The sequence below is a fragment of the Phoenix dactylifera genome, chromosome 5 (assembly GCF_051530095.1).
Source record: "Phoenix dactylifera cultivar Ajwa chromosome 5, Ajwa_hap1_PhDact_Kaust_v1.1, whole genome shotgun sequence".
Lineage (NCBI taxonomy): Eukaryota > Viridiplantae > Streptophyta > Magnoliopsida > Arecales > Arecaceae > Phoenix > Phoenix dactylifera.
In genome coordinates this window covers 22,783,058-22,798,471 of record NC_143194.1, presented here as the reverse complement: position 1 = coordinate 22,798,471, position 15,414 = coordinate 22,783,058, and the positions used below count along the sequence as shown (strand labels likewise).

The 15,414-nt window shown below is 43.5% G+C and overlaps 1 protein-coding gene across 2 annotated transcripts; it reads right to left on the bottom strand.

The window, feature by feature from the left end:
- Nucleotides 1-8,832: 8,832 nt before the first annotated feature.
- LOC103711008 (transport inhibitor response 1-like protein) lies at nt 8,833-12,134 on the bottom strand. 2 transcript variants are annotated; one of them, XM_039116794.2, is made up of 4 exons: nt 11,917-12,134; nt 11,190-11,708; nt 10,538-11,048; nt 8,833-10,456 (listed from the first exon to the last, which is right to left on the bottom strand). In XM_039116794.2, exons 2-4 carry the CDS (start codon nt 11,687-11,689, stop codon nt 9,680-9,682), a joined length of 1,788 nt encoding a protein of 595 aa, XP_038972722.1. In that variant the 5' UTR covers nt 11,690-11,708; nt 11,917-12,134; the 3' UTR covers nt 8,833-9,679. The 2 variants fall into 2 exon arrangements, with proteins under 2 accessions (XP_038972722.1, XP_017699262.2); XM_017843773.4 differs by having other exon boundaries at nt 11,190-12,134.
- Between the last annotated feature and the right edge of the window lie 3,280 nt (nt 12,135-15,414).

Here is a 15,414-nt window from a genome sequence, read left to right as displayed (position 1 = left end):
GATTCGACTCCACATTGATAACTCTAGCCACAAGGGCGAACACAGGTGATTGGCTTTTGATATCTTTCATTACCTTTTTTCGAAGTAATGATATGAAGTGATTTATCTTTCCGTAGTGTAGCACTCTTTTTTAGGGGCGGACTCTCTAGGAGGCAATGAGTTCAGTATAATTTTCCGATTCTAGAACATAAAGCTATACGAATTCGACCGTCCATGAAGTGTGACGTCCCTATCGTATAACCAAGTTTCCCTAGAATGACTTGACCTACGTCCATCGGAATGCAGTCACACCAGATTTCGTCTTTATAAGATAGGAATTGAATCGGGACGAGGCATCTTTCCGACACCGAGATGGACATCTTATCCACTCAAGCTACCTTATATGGGTTGGGATAAGGGGTCGATTTCAGACCTAGGCGGGAAACAACTCCGGAGGCAATGGCGTTGATGCAACTTCTGCTATCAAATAAGATTTTGCACGTTTTACCATTGATCTTAATGAGCGTGTAAAATAGGAAGGTCCTACGCCAATCTTGCTCGGTCTTAGTCTGAGCTAGAGTACACCGAACCATATGAAGCCTAGGATTTTGGTCATTCCGATCAGTGGGCTCATTTTGGGGTTCAGCCTGAATTAACTCTAACCCGATCTGTTCGTCTCCAAAGTCTTCTACAAAATTCTCGATGTTTGGTTCATAGACTTCTTCGACACATTCAGTCTCCTGGGTCCCAACTTCAAGTTCAGTCATTAGATAGGTCTTGGCATTACATTGGGACGTAATATGACCAAACTTTTGGCACCTGAAACATTGGGTTTGGCTTTTTGAAGGAGGGTTGGAACCTAGTATGCCTTTTCATTTATCATTTGATGGATTTTGACCAGGCATCGAGGACGTCCTAGTCGGCGCTTGGCTAGAACCGGGCTGGTTAGGAGGGTTAGAAAATGGCCTGGATTGCGGAAGATAATTTTGATTAGGTCGGGCTCCTGGGGCTATGGAGCGAGAGTCGGTACGCATCACTATAGGGATCTGTAAGAAACTATCCATATCTTGAGCCAACTGGTATGCTTGGCCAAGGGTGGTAATCTCTCAGAGGATTAATTCTTTCTGGATCTCCTTGCGGAGTCCTGCCCGAAACCTAGAGAGGGTAACAGTCTCCTCTTCAATTACACCGCATCTCATATGAAACTCTTCAAATCGTGCAATGTAATCGGCAACGGTTGATGTCCCTTGAGTTAATTTCTGCCACCTATCCATAAGGCGTTGTCGGTAAGAGAATGGCAGATATTTCTCATTCAACTTTTCTTTCATATCCTCCCAGGTGGTGATATGAAGAAGCCTTTGGGTCTCACGCATATGTTCAACATTATGCCAGTACCAATGAGCTTGCCCAATAAGCTTCATTTTAGCGAATCGTACTTTTCTATCGTCAGTCATTTCGTACCACTCAAAATAATTATCCATGGCTGCTCTCCAATCAAGATACACGCTTAGCTCTAGTTGACCAGCAAATGTGGGGGCATCTACTCTTACAGTACAAAGTATCGTTCGTCAAGATCATGCTAGTGATCAGGAGGATGTTGGGTCCTAGGGGGATGGGGAAGACCTACAGGTGGTGTGGCCAAACCAAACTCGGGATAGGCTGTGATTGGGGTTCACGGTTCAGGAGTCCTAGGATGTTGCACTAGAGCATAGGTCACTCGCTTGAATTTGTCATGATCAGCTCGTAGGGCAGCGATTTGTTCCACAAGATCTTACAGAACTTTGGAATCCATTGTGGCTAAAGGGGTCTTAGAATGAGTGAGGAGGTACTTCCTACCACTACGGGTTGGCATGCAAGGACTACACTGGTTGATGGTGTGACATGCAATGCTATTAATGACCCTAACTAACCAAATGTGATGCAGGACAACCAACTAATGCAACCTACTATGAATTCAGTAATCAGCAAATTTTCACAAAAGTAACTTAAAATTAAATGTTATCAATTTGTACTTCAGTTACTTCGGAATTAAAGTATGAAATTAGTCACTATAAGAAGTTAGGTTGCAAGCACATATTACGGTCGTTCTAATCCTAAAGTAATCTGATCGATGGATGTTGAGAAATATCCTGTCGCTATGGTGTACTAATTTAATATCTAGATTTAAATGGGAATAGGATAGGTGTGCTCATAGTTGTTCTAGGTCTTGAAGTTTGACAGGAAAGTAAGTTTGCAAAATAGAACTGTCATGCAAGAGAACTAGAACATAATTAGATAAACAAGCCCAAAAGAAACAAGAACCTGTCACCTATGCTGGATGCAGTCAACCGGAAGCGTCCGTTGTAGAGTCTCGAACACGAAGTTGGCGCCGGGCGGAGCTAGCTGGAGCGATGGACCTGGATCTGCAGCACAAGGGCTCCTGAGCTTCTGAAATGGATGGAAGAAGGCGCTGGATCGGGCTTGAAATAGGGCTTGCGGCCGATTGGGCTTGGACCGCTCTCAAGTACACGGGCTCGTGGACCTGGACCGAGATGCAATTGGGCTGCAGAGGCCGGACTGGGCTGGCGGCCTGCGGAAGCCGAGCTGGGGTCGGGCTCGGGTGGGCCTGATGGCACCTCACGGCTGACACACGGGGGACGGGGGGGGGGGGGGGGGGGGGGGGGTGTTTGTGTCCCCTAATCGCAGGTGAGAGGAGAGGGCTAGATGGAGTGGCTTGGAGAAGGGGCGCTGCTGGCGGTCCGCTCGGAGAAGGCGATGCTTGGGGGAGGCAGCGGCCGAAGGGCGCTTGACGGGGCTCGGCAGCGGCGGGGAAGGCTGGTCGGCGCGGCGACGTTGCTCGTCGGGGAGGGTGATGACGGCTCGGTCACCGGAGGTCGAGCGGCGACAGCTCGGGGTGCTCGGAAGAGGCGGCGAAGCCGGGGGGGGGGGGGTGCTCGGAGGAGGTGACGGCATTCCCGACGGGTGGGCAGCGCGGCGGAAGAAGAAGCGGCGGCCGATCGGGACGACGAACAGAGGTAAGAATTTTTCCTTTTTTTGAACCTTTACGGGTTCGGGTTATCGGATTCGGATTTTCGGTTGCAGCCCGCTCCGATACCCGTTAGATCTAGCACGTGCAGATCACATGCACTTTTTTTTTTTGGATTTTTGGACCTGAGCTACCGGGTTGTGGGTAACGGGTTTAGAACTTACCCGTTACTTGACTTTGTCTTCAACCTCCCGACCGATTCGGGAGGGCGTTTCGGTCTCCTCGGCGGCAGCTGCGGAACGGCCGAAGGGGATGGTGACGGAGCTCGTGGCCGCGGCTCCGTGGTCGGCGGCGACAGGCGGCGATCGATCATGGCGGTGGATGGCCCCTTCCTATGTGCGGTGGCCGGCGGCTGCTACGGCGGGTCCAAGAGACAGATCCGAAAGAAGAGGCGATGCACCTTCTCTTTTTGGCAACGGGATTTGCGCGTGGCCCATCAACATGCTCCGGCATCCGTGGTGCTCGGGGTACAGCGTAGATCTCGTGCGCCCACTGGAATTCTGGAATCCGGCGCTGCTCCGCCATACACCAGGGTGGAGCTTCTGTAGGCCGACGTTCTCCGGTAGAAATCAGTGGGGTGGTGGCGTTGTGAGGTGGTTCGGGAATGGAGCTCGGCGCCGAGAAGGAAGCACAGGGGTGGGGCGAGAGCACAGCGACGAGGAAGGGCAAATCATGAAGGGGCTGTTCCTTTCCGTGAGGTCTGAAAAGAGAAGCACGAGGAGTCTTTTTCCGACCCACGGCAGCCCAGAAAAGAGAAATGGTTTTGGCACAAAGGCAAAACCAGTTGCTTTGATACCAAGTTGATGCCGGACCGGTCACAGGAGAGGTGGCTGCAGCGGTAACGCTTCACTCTTGGGATGACTGTTGTAGCTTTAACATAGAAAACAGAGGAAAAGGAAGGAAGAACAGGAGGAGAAGAAGAGAGGAAGAGCGACAGGGAGGAGGAGAAGAGGAAGAAGAGGAGACGAGGAAGAAAGAGAAGGAGGAAGAGAGAAGAGGGAGACGTGGGAAAAAAGTTCTTAATCCTTCATTGACCTTAATCATCATAAAAGTCTCCTATAAATAGGGTCAAATAAGAACAATTAAAATAAAACCCCCTTACACAAAAATAATTCCCACCAAGCCCAAAATACACAAATAAAGTCCTACAATAATAAAATTGCAAACAAACCCAGAAATAAAAGAAAATAAGATGTAAATAAAATAGGGGACTAAACGGAAGGATGGTCAGCTCTGATGTCCCCATCAGCTATGCATGTTCATGAGCATCCACATGCATCGCGTGCACGTGCGAACGTGTGCATGCGTGCATGCGAATCATATATAGCTATCAATATAGAGAAGTCCCATGAATTCATACATAAGGCATTCATATGTCAGAAGAGCTAATAGTATCCATCTGCACACGCTTGTTGTTATCCCACCTTTATCATAAGCCATCCTCCATACAGTACTACATCTGTGTTCCTGTTGCATCATCATCGATCATCGCAAAAATGCTTCACTTGATTGCTGCTGATTTCAGGAGCTGCAGAACAAAATAAAAGAAAGAATGAAGCACCATCATCCTCCTTCCAGTACGTCCTACTATCATCATGAAGCACAATTTAGAACACGCACCCACGGGGAAAAAGAAACAAAATTAAAGAAGCAAGAAAACCCTGAAAGTATTGATCATTTTGTTTCATGTGGATGAATAATGTCGAACCCTGTGCAGATGGCTGCTTGAATAGCAGTCACTCTAGTCAAAAAAAAGATGAGGGATGGAAGTATTGATGGAAGCTTGCAGGATCCGGAGAAACCACAATTTCTACAGTCCTCAGGACATCAAATCAGCTTAAAAGGTAGCTTATGTTGCCATGATTGGTAAATGTGGTACCAAACACGCTGTCCAATGGCTTCTACTATCTACCAAAAAAAACAAAGAAGAACCAACTTTTTATCCAGCTTAATTTCTTCCCTCGTACCTCGCCACCTGCATGCCTGTTATCACATGGACAAGGGTGTCAGCATCTAAATAGGACCTAATAGTATAAGTTCGTCCCAGCTATACAGCCAGCAGTATTGGTTGCCATTCGGCACTATGGCTGGAGATAGAAATTGATGGGACATCAGAGCTGATCATCCTTCCGTTTAGTCTCCTATTTTATTTGCATCTTATTTTATTTTATTTCTAGATTTGTTTACAATTTTATTATTGTAGGACTTTATTAGTGTATTTTGGGCTTGGTAGGAATTATTTTGTGTAAGGGGGTTTTATTTTAATTATTCTTATTTGGCCCTATTTATAGAAAACTTTTATGATGATTAGGGTTAATGAAGAATTAAGAACTTTTTTCCCACGTCTCCCTCTTCTCTCTTCCTCCTTCTCTCTCTTCCTCCTCTCCTCTTCTCCTCCTCTCTACCGCTCTTCCTCTCTTCTTCTCCTCCTGTTCTTCCTCCTTTTTCGTCTGTTTTCTATGTTAAAGCTACAGCAATCATCCCAAGTGTGAAGCGTTACCGCTGCAGCCACCTCTCCTGTGACCGGTCCGGCATCAGAAATCCTTGTTTTATGTAAATGTTCATAGGCGTTTGAGGACAGACACTGGAGGAAGACTGTGACTTGTGATGGACATGTAAATTTTTATGGATGCTTATAGCAAATCGCAGCACTAAGACATTGCCTAAAAAGTTCTAATACCAAACTTCATCAAATGATGGAGTTGTACTTGAGTGGTTGCCGCTAATGTCTTCTTTATTTTATATAATCATCTCATGCACCATGGTGAAATGTCGCTGATTTGCAAGAGGGCAACAACTAATATTCTGCACATTCTTCAACTTGTTAGTTTAAATTGTTAACTGCACACAAAATAATGCCGATCACTTCATCAAGGTGGGGTATTTATACACATTTTTTAGGACTCGTTTGGTTTACGAAAAAAGGAGGAGAAAAACTGTGGTCAATAGAAAAATAAAAATATACCTCTTGTTTTTTGGTGTATCAAATACCTCTTATTCAGTTGGAGTTTTCAAAAGAGAGAGATAGAAAAATAGCATTCTCATGAAAATAAGATTTCTATGTTTTATAGAAAAGAAAAATCTATTGGAGATATGGAAAAGCTACTTTTCTACCAGTTGAAAATTGAGATCTCTTTTTTTCCCCCCAAAAGTACCCTTAAACTATCAAAATTTATGGGTAAGATCTTTGCCATAGTATAATAGGTATTAATACAAACTTTCTCAAGAAAATAGATGCTAAACCAAACATAAGCCGCTCTAAAATGTGCTACTTTCTAATAATCAACCAAACATGCCAAAACTATTTCTTTTGGGCATCATATTTTCAAAAATCATCTTCTCAAAAAAAAATTCCAATAAGTAAAAATTTTTTCTGCGAACCAAATGAGTCCTAAGGATTATTTCGAAACCTAATATAGCTGGATCCCAATCTTAAGTTGATGCTGTCTTTTCTTTGGTAGGAAAGCCGGAGGTTGTTATCTTTGTTCTTATTCTCAACCTAAACCAGTGTGGGAGATGAGGTGTAAGGATCTGTCATCTAGATCTGGAGAAATCTCCACTTGAGACCTATGTCTACCTCAATACTGCTTATCGTAGATCAGGATTCACTTCATCTTCTGAAGTGGTACCTAAAGCTAGACATGAGGAAGTTTAATGGTTAATATACAGAGGAGATTCCTCCAGAAGGAAATCCAAAAATTTGCTCAGGAGCCCCAAAAAATTTCTTTTACTAATGATCAATGGTTCGTGCAGATGAACAACGGTCACTCAGAAAAGCGTGCACTGAATATTATGTATAACTAAACAAATAATAAACGGCAATTGCATTATCACAGATCTATGTACAATCTCAGACCCCTTTTTCATTTTGGACATTTCAGCAAGTTAAAAGGTGAAATCACCAAATGCGTTAAGCATCGAGTTAAATAGTTATCCAAAGCAGAGAGTGAGGGGTCAAATAGTTATCCAAAGCTTGTTGCTGGATTAGACAGTAGAGCACCTTCCCTTGGTTCACCCATGCATTCTGTGAGGAATCATCCCAGTAACCAGAGATGTCAGTGCCGGATAAGCCATAATACTACATGAACGACCTGTAATAAAAAGTTCATTTGTCATGCCATACTTTTGCTTTGCATTTGTTCATGTATTCCAGGAGAATCCAACTATCAAATTTTTCAACCAAGCCCCCTATTAGGTTCTTTTAGGCACCAACTTGTGCACGCTGAGACCATCTTAGAATTTATTCCAGTAAGATCAGAGAGACATTAGGAATATAGATCTCCTCATCTGGCTCCAAATATTACTCAAGAAATGAGAAATTGGCCTTTCATGTTAGCCTAACAGAAAAATGAGGCATCTGACCACTCCCCACAGCCTCGAACATGCCATGCTTGCCTTTTGTTCATCTAGGTGAATTGAATCCACACAAGACACTTGCATTCTCTGCTAAAGAGCGAGTGGCCCTTTTCCACAAGTGAATCATCTCTAACTCAGATGGACCATGCTGCTGGCTTGCTGCACCAGAGGAGCCAGAGGCCAGGAAGACTTTTGCCTTTTCTTCAGCACAGGAACAGGCCTCAGCTTGGCTGATGCCTCCCCTCCCTCTCCTAGTGTTTGTCATTCAGCTGTGAGCATCAGCATTGCTTTTTGTCAAGGTGCCAACCTCCGAATTCTTGCTTCATCTTGTACCACCATGAAGCATAATTTAGCTGTGAAAGCGCTAAGAGTGCTTGATTAGTTCGAGTTGCTTCAGCTTTAAACAGGAGATAGAGGATGAATTACAAGGCATTTTCCTTTTTAACTTGTCATGTTTTCATCTTATTCCCAACTTATTCCCATCCTACCAAACAGCTTGATATTCCCACTTCTGAATGACTCATGCGGAGAGGTGGATTGTTACGTCCAATCCTCATCTGCTTTTGCCTTTGACCCCCTTTGGCTCAGATTCACTCATCTTCCTGGTGGACCAGTCATGATTGATGGGTCATTTTCCTTGCTTTTGGATTGAAGGGTAACCTATAATAAGCTCCGATGAGATCCAACGGAAAAGGCTGTGAGGATGCAGGTTTTAGAGGACTATTTTGGAGTAAGCACTGAAGAAATGATGGTGACTGTCTGAGCCCAATGCAATCTTATCTATCAATGTTCTAAAGGTGCTCTGTGTTTTACCTCTAGAAAATTCAATAACGTCCACCATAATATACAGAGTAGAACAATATTTGTTGGAGAATGATGTCATGCGGCTAGCCTTTGCACTGCCTGCTTCTACAGCAAAAGGTAGTCTAGATGTACGCTAGACTATTTTATACATCAGCAAGTTCTATAGAAACTTGAAAGCTAAGGACTTGAAAGGAAATGCATAACAGTATCTTAAACAGCAGATATTACAGTTATATAACATGATTGTACCTGACAAAGAAAAGAAATTTGAAGGCAGCAAATCTTTCTCTATTGCCTAATAGAAAGATATAGATCAAGAATATTGAAAAATCCTATTTACCACGGTAAAGAGTGGAGTAAGTGCCATTAAAACCTATATGGGCCATAGACGATAGATGCAGCTCACCAGCCCACAAAAAACTAATGGCCGGCGTGCTGAAAGCACGCTATTTTGGTGAATAAGACTGTCCTAATCAGTGGTCCGTTTATTTTTGTTCCATTGGGAACCAAAGCCTGACTTTTGCTGACCTCAAATGAAGGTCATGGTTGTACCTTTCATGCTGTGGCACTCTCAGGTCTCTATAAACGAATCATTAGCATGCCCTGGTATATATAATTGAATAGGGACAAGCAGAAGAGAAAATTCCAAATGCTTAAGAGTCAGTGAATTAATTAAAAACTTATCGCATTACTAGAAAAGACATAGAGATAAAAAAATAAAAATAATAATTAAAAAAAAACAGAGAGGTGAAAGCAGATATTCTTCAGTTCCTTCGAGAGGATCTGATATATTGCTCAAACAATCACAAAAATTGATGAACTAAGAAACATCTGATGGGGAAGATAACTCGAACTTTTTCGTGGAATACTAAGAAACTCCTAGACATAATAAAGTAACTAGCAGTTTCAAAGTTCCAAGTTTCACCTCATGATCAAGGCCTGGTCCTGGATAGGAAAACGATCCAAAGATGCACTCACTTTCTTCTCCAGGAGCACAAAAGAAAGAGAGGTCTCAGCACACTCGAGGCATTGGATGTATCCACTGCCATCTGAAACCACCTTGCTGAGGCCCATCACCATGCAGTATTGCTCTTATGATGATCTCATAATGCTAGAAGATTGTATAGATAATGTTGTATTCATACAACAAGATCACCTTACCCTTTCCCACTTCTAATATGCTCCCCCTCTGCTTCTAGCTCATCAAAGTTTTCAACTGTGCAAACAAAAGAAAGAGATGCACTGAAAGATTGGTACCTAATGACCCTCTATTTCAACAACCCAAGCATGAGGGGGAAAGAAGATTAAAAATAAACGATAATAATGGAGCTATCCGGTCTCGATGGCATGAAGCATGAGAATTATTTGGTGGCCATGAAAACTTTCCGCCAAATTCACACTCATTGCAATGAAGCAAAGCATCATCCGTTTGGAAATAAGCTCCTCGGCGACACCCAGAAGTAAAGAAGAGCCTGGCTTGTTCTTTTCCCTAGTATCTCTACCGAAAGGAAAAGCCTATAAAATCTTCACAAATCGAGGTGCATCGTCCCTTGGCCCTGCAAGAGACCGGTACATGTATAACGTCTCAACAGCCTCACCATCATCAATGGCCTCATCATCATCTTTCTCAGGTCTGTCCCTGATCACTTCCACTACCAAGTGAGGTAGCCTCTGCGCCACTTCCTTGCAACCCCTAATCGAAAGCTTGCACGAAGACATCCATAAGAACCTCATGCTATAGTAATGGTGAAGCCCAGAGAGAAGAGCTGCATCCCCAAAAGGGCTGTCCCTGATCTCAAGCTTCTGCAATTTGGGGCACCCCTCAAGCACGTACCTCAAACCCGAGTCACTGTTCCCCGCGAAGGCCACCGACAGGGTCCTTACTGACTTCCCATACTTTCCAATGTACAAGAACGCCTTGTCAGTCAGCAGGCCAGACACAGCAAGCCTGGTGAGCTTCTTGCAGTTCATCACGATGGCCCCGAACCCCTCATCCATGGCTTCCCCGGTGAGGCGATCAGGGCGGCGGAGGCCCATGATACAGAGGCGGAACACGACCAACTCTGGGCAATTCTTGGACATGCTCACCACAGCAGCATTGGTCATTCCGTGGCAGAAGTAAAGAATCGACCGGAGCTTCGGACATCCCTCAGAAATTGCAATGAGACCGATGTCTGATACAAAGCCCTCGGAGTCCTCTGTTCCATCCAAGGGGAATACACGGAGCTCACGGAGATCCTTGCAAGTCGCAGCCACTGCCTGGAGCCCTTCGTCATGAACAGTGTCAAGGACCTGAAAGAACAAATCCCAAATCAGTTGAATGCTAAACAGGACAGCTGGAAGGAAGGAAGGAAGGAAGGAAGAAGACAATACCCAGAAAGTCTGGAGATTGTGGCAATGAATAATGACCGGCTCGAGCTCCTCGGCGGTGATTACCGAGTAGCCGAGATTGAGAGAGATGAGGTTGGCGCAAACCGGGTAGATGGCAGGGATGAACTGCGGAGCGTGGTTCCGGAAGCCCGAGAGGCACACCAGCGACCTGGAGGCGGCGAAGGCGGCCTCCAGGTCAGCGACCTCCACCTCCCCCTCCCCCTCCCCCACCTCTCCACCCTCCCCGAAGGAACCGGTGCCGAGGTCGGAGAGCTGCGGCGCCCGCACCATGAGGCTCCGAAGCTGGCGGACGGAGACGCGCTGGTTCACCCGCAGCCTCCGGAGGGAGGGGGAGCGGGCGACGAGCGCCTCCAAGGCATCCATGTTCACCTCGCATCCCACGCAGTCGAAGACGAGCGATTCCAGGCTCGTCGTCGACTCCGGGAATCTCGACACCCAGTCCAGCCCCTGGTCCTCCACGTCGTTCTCTATCAGATCCAGCACTCGGAGGTGCCTAAAAGAAAAATCCATCGATCTCTCCAATTATTAGCAGCCACTCCACCACTAGTACTAGTCCTAAGGTTAACGACTGTATGCAACTGAAATGGATCTGATGATTGGAGGAGGAATGATCTCACACTGATACAATCATTACCTGCAATGCTCGGCGATGGCGGCGAGGCCGACGGTGCCGAAGCCGTCGCAGCAGATGAGGGTGAGGTCGCGGAAGGACGGGAAGGAGCGGGCGAGGCGGGAGAGGTCGGCGTCCGAGACGGACATGCGCTTGAGGCAGAGGCGCTCGAGCCAGGGGTTGGAGGTGGCGAGGGCGGCGAGCCAGGGGGAGAAGCCGGCACCCCACCCTGCGGGAACGAGCTCGAAGTCGGCGAACCGGGGCTTGCCCTTAAGAACGAGCGCCCGGACACGGGGGAAGCGCTCGACGGCGCGTGCCGGGGAGACAGCGTAGCAGTTGCCGATGAAGAGCTCGCGCCGGGTCTGGCCCTCGGCGCGGCACCACGACCGGCACACCAGCGACGCCGCGTTCCGGTCCCGGCGGCAGTCCAGGAACTGAAGCACGCTCTCGAGGACATTCTCCAGTACCTGGTCGGAGAACGGCGGAGGAGGGCCGCCGCCCCCGGGGGGCTCCTCGTCCGACATCTCGGACGACCTCCCCTCTCTCATCAACCACAGGGAAGAAACGAAGAGGAATTATTATTACTGTTGGTATTACGAGAAGGAAGAGAAGAAGGAAAGGCTTCTGGTTTTAGACGGTGGCGATGGAGTCATACTCATAGCCAATTAGAGGTTAAATTATATGTTCAAGATCTGGAAGGAAAGAAATATATAGAGGGAAAAAGTGGGGAGCCGACGAGCGGGGGTCATACCTGGCCTGGGCTGGGCCGCCGCCCCTATGGGGGGTTTAGAATGCGGTGTTTGGTTTCTTTATTTGGTTACCACCACCCTTCCTCAGACTCCACACTGCTGGCTGTGCCTCCGAGCGTTGGGATTCTCCCATGTTCCCCACAACTGCAGTCTCCAACATACCTAGTTATGCAACTCCATTATTTGGCCTTTTTATGGTTTGTGAGTTCATTCTATGCATAAATTAAGTTCATCACTCTGTCCTATCTTTAAATTAATCAGTCTGGCTTTCATAATTTAAGTTTGTTTTTGTTGTATATTGATCAAGTTGGACTTTTTAATTGATTATTTATATATCAAAGTTCAATAAAATGGTCTGCTTCTTTTGGTTTCCTTTTGGTTTATATTATTATCTTAGTTTTACAATTGAAGCTTTTTCTCACTCACCACCTTGGTTTTCCTTTAGTTTGTAATTTTATTTTATTCTTCTAGATGGGTTTTTCTCTCCGGGGAACAACTTTATTATTATTTATGTGATCGGAGCTTCGTTTTCCTATGTTTATCCACTCATATTCGTGATTTAAGCTCTTATAAAACTTATAATTTATTTTTACTTATAATTTGAATTTATGTTGTGCTATCATCTTTGTATCTCTTTATTTGCACCGCTCATTCTACCCAAATGGAAAAGAAGATAAAAGACCGAGGAGTTAGAGAAGGGTTGAAAACGCAAAAAAAAATCACAAAATCAAAAACTCTAAAATATTTAGTCTAGAAATTAAATGATATTTTTTGAGAGAGAGAATTTTTTTTTTTTTTTTTTGCTCTGAATAGTTTGGTATTTTGGGTTGAAAGAAGGGTGTAACTCGAAGTGGGTGCTCTTCTTTATATATATAAATATATTAACTTTTATAGGAATTGACAAATATTACTAATGGATACATCCTTTTGAACCTTTTCTTTTTAAAAGTCTTGTTGAGATGCTAAAGTAATAAAATATGAAGGAAAGGAATGCATTTGTGATCTATTTTCATTATCATTCATTTGGTGTTACTTTTTCACCAATCAATCTTCGCTGTAATAGTGATTGTAGAAGTATATTTGGGTATGCAGTGAAGAGTAAGTTATGATCATCTTGCAACTTGTTGCACTTCTATTAAAATGTTGACTAATGAGCACATAAATATGAGTGACTCAAGTTATTAAACATTTGAATAATGGCTCATCATGGTTCCTCCTTTTTGTTGTGGGCTTAGGTGGCAGTATGGAACATGAAGCCATAATTAATGGATTATGATAGAAAATCCTTCTAACTTTTTATAAATATAGAAAATGGGGGAGGAAATTTTTACAAACACCAAGATTATATGGTGGCTCTAAGAAAATTATCAATCATACTTCAAGTAGCTACAGTTTTTCCTTTAATCATGTCTTCTAGGACTTTTGGATCACTGTCCTTATCATTCTAACAGTTGCAGAAATAAAACTGCAAATATTACCAATATTTGTATTCTGATAGGCCAAATGAGTAAAAGGGCCAAAGTATGCCATGGTGACCGAGTGGAACCCTGTTGCTTTGAGCTGGTGGTTGGAAGAGAGAAGAAAAATGATGATGGGAGTTGTGCATGTTAGCCAAGGAGGGCAATCTTTCTGTATATAAGAAATTTGCCGACAGAAGTTGCAAGGTGCTTCGGGAAGGAGTAGCAATTTTTGACCCAACCAAGCCTACTCAATCTAGGCCAAGTTTGGCTACATTATTATGATCTTGGGATTGGTTGGTCAGAAAATTTAACCTGACTTTGATAATTTTGTTTCTTCTTATTTTTAAGCTAAGTTATGAACCATTCCAAATCATGACTAATTGCATTGTCTTAAGTGAGTGCAAGTTAGTATGTTAAAGTTGGTGGAAACCAATAGGAAAAGAAATTTGCAAGAAAAGCCTAGTTCAATTCATGATGGTTGAGGTATGATGTTAGAGTAGGCTCTATTTTTTATGTAGAAAGCAGAACCTGTCATTTGTTTAAATTGTTAAAAGTAAAAAAAAAAAGTCGTAAAAGCTTATAATTTTTACATGTCGAGATTTTTGTTCTGATCAGAAAAATTATTTCTTCCTACGTCGACAATTAATGATAGGTTTTGTTTTTAGGTTTATATCTCTTGTAAATAACATTTTGTATCACTTTTTATCTATGATAGCTTCAAACATGCATGATCTTAAACTAAGCTAAAAGTTTCATAACCATCAACCAACGTTCTAAGTTTACGGCAAGACTGTTGTTTGAAGTTGTTAGTTAATCCAGAAAATGAGCAGCAATCATGAGGTTGATGTCAAAGTGAGTTTGGTTTTATTTTGATTATTATAGTCATCACCTGTACTGTTGTACATGCAATAAGGCTTGTACTAAAACAAAATGAAAATACATACTCTTATCAAATAAGATTAAGTTGGATCATATTTTCTTCCAAAGGGGTTGCCAATATGCCCAATAATTCTAAAAGGTCTAACATAATTTTCACACCCGATGAATAAATCTAAATTCGAATTCTATTTCGGCTTAATTCAAAGCTGACAAAGAAATTAATTTGCTAAGAGGCATCATTAAAACAATACCCAACCGAGGGCTTGATTAATCACAAGGACCAACCTTTTAGTAATGGACATGGTATAAAGGTGGTGATGTTGAATTCTAGGAGATAAAAGAGATATCAAGTAACTATTCATTTATATGCATTAAGCCTTCATCTGCATGGCATGATTTAGATAGTACACTGAGAGGACAAGATGGTCCACAACAAGTGTACTACTCCGAGATATTTCCTCTCATCATCCATCTGTTACAGCTTATCCAGTCATCCAGTATCCACTTTAGCTCGGGTCAATGGGTTAATAAAGCTAGTATTATAAATATCTCCTCATCTACTCTTTTTATTGCGTGACATTTACTAGAGACTAAAGAAGAGATGGACAGAAAATTAATAGGAGGCTAGTGCGCCATTTAGGGGCAGTTTACAAGGAAAAGCTGTAATAACTTTGGATTAATTTATATTTTATTATCATGAACATTGCTAGAAGTTTCAGACATCCATGACTTGCCTATTATTTATCTGGATAAGTAAAAGGATTCATGGGTTATCTGTCATTATAATTAAGTTAAAATAAATTACACATTCTAGAGGTCTCTTTCTTAGGCATTTGCCCTCCTTGTTAAGAGTATCAAAGCCAATCTATATTGTTTGATTAGTAGTTTAGGTAAAAAATAGGAGTCCATTAGTCCACATAAAATCAGGGATTGCTTGGAGCTCCATAGTTGAAGTTGCATTACAATCTAAGTTGCATTAATTGACTTATAGTGCGCTTACTTCTTGTATTTGGAAAAGAGTTTGGAAATAGAGAAGCACCTTTAATAAACATTGCATTGAACATTTTACGAGTGCATGCTAGTTTGGAGCACTTGATGAATATGGAGATAAGAGTATCCTGGACAAAGAGGTCACCTTCAGAGCTGCTAATAATGAGGGCC

Coding starts and splice junctions, on each gene's coding strand:
- LOC103711008 (XM_017843773.4), bottom strand. CDS start 11,713: ATGAGAGAGGGGAGGTCGTCCGAGATGTCGGACGAGGAGCCCCCCGGG. Junction 11,049..11,189: donor GCCATCGCCGAGCATTGCAG/GTAATGATTGTA, acceptor TTTTTCTTTTAG/GCACCTCCGAGTGCTGGATC. Junction 10,457..10,537: donor ACAATCTCCAGACTTTCTGG/GTATTGTCTTCT, acceptor TTGTTCTTTCAG/GTCCTTGACACTGTTCATGA.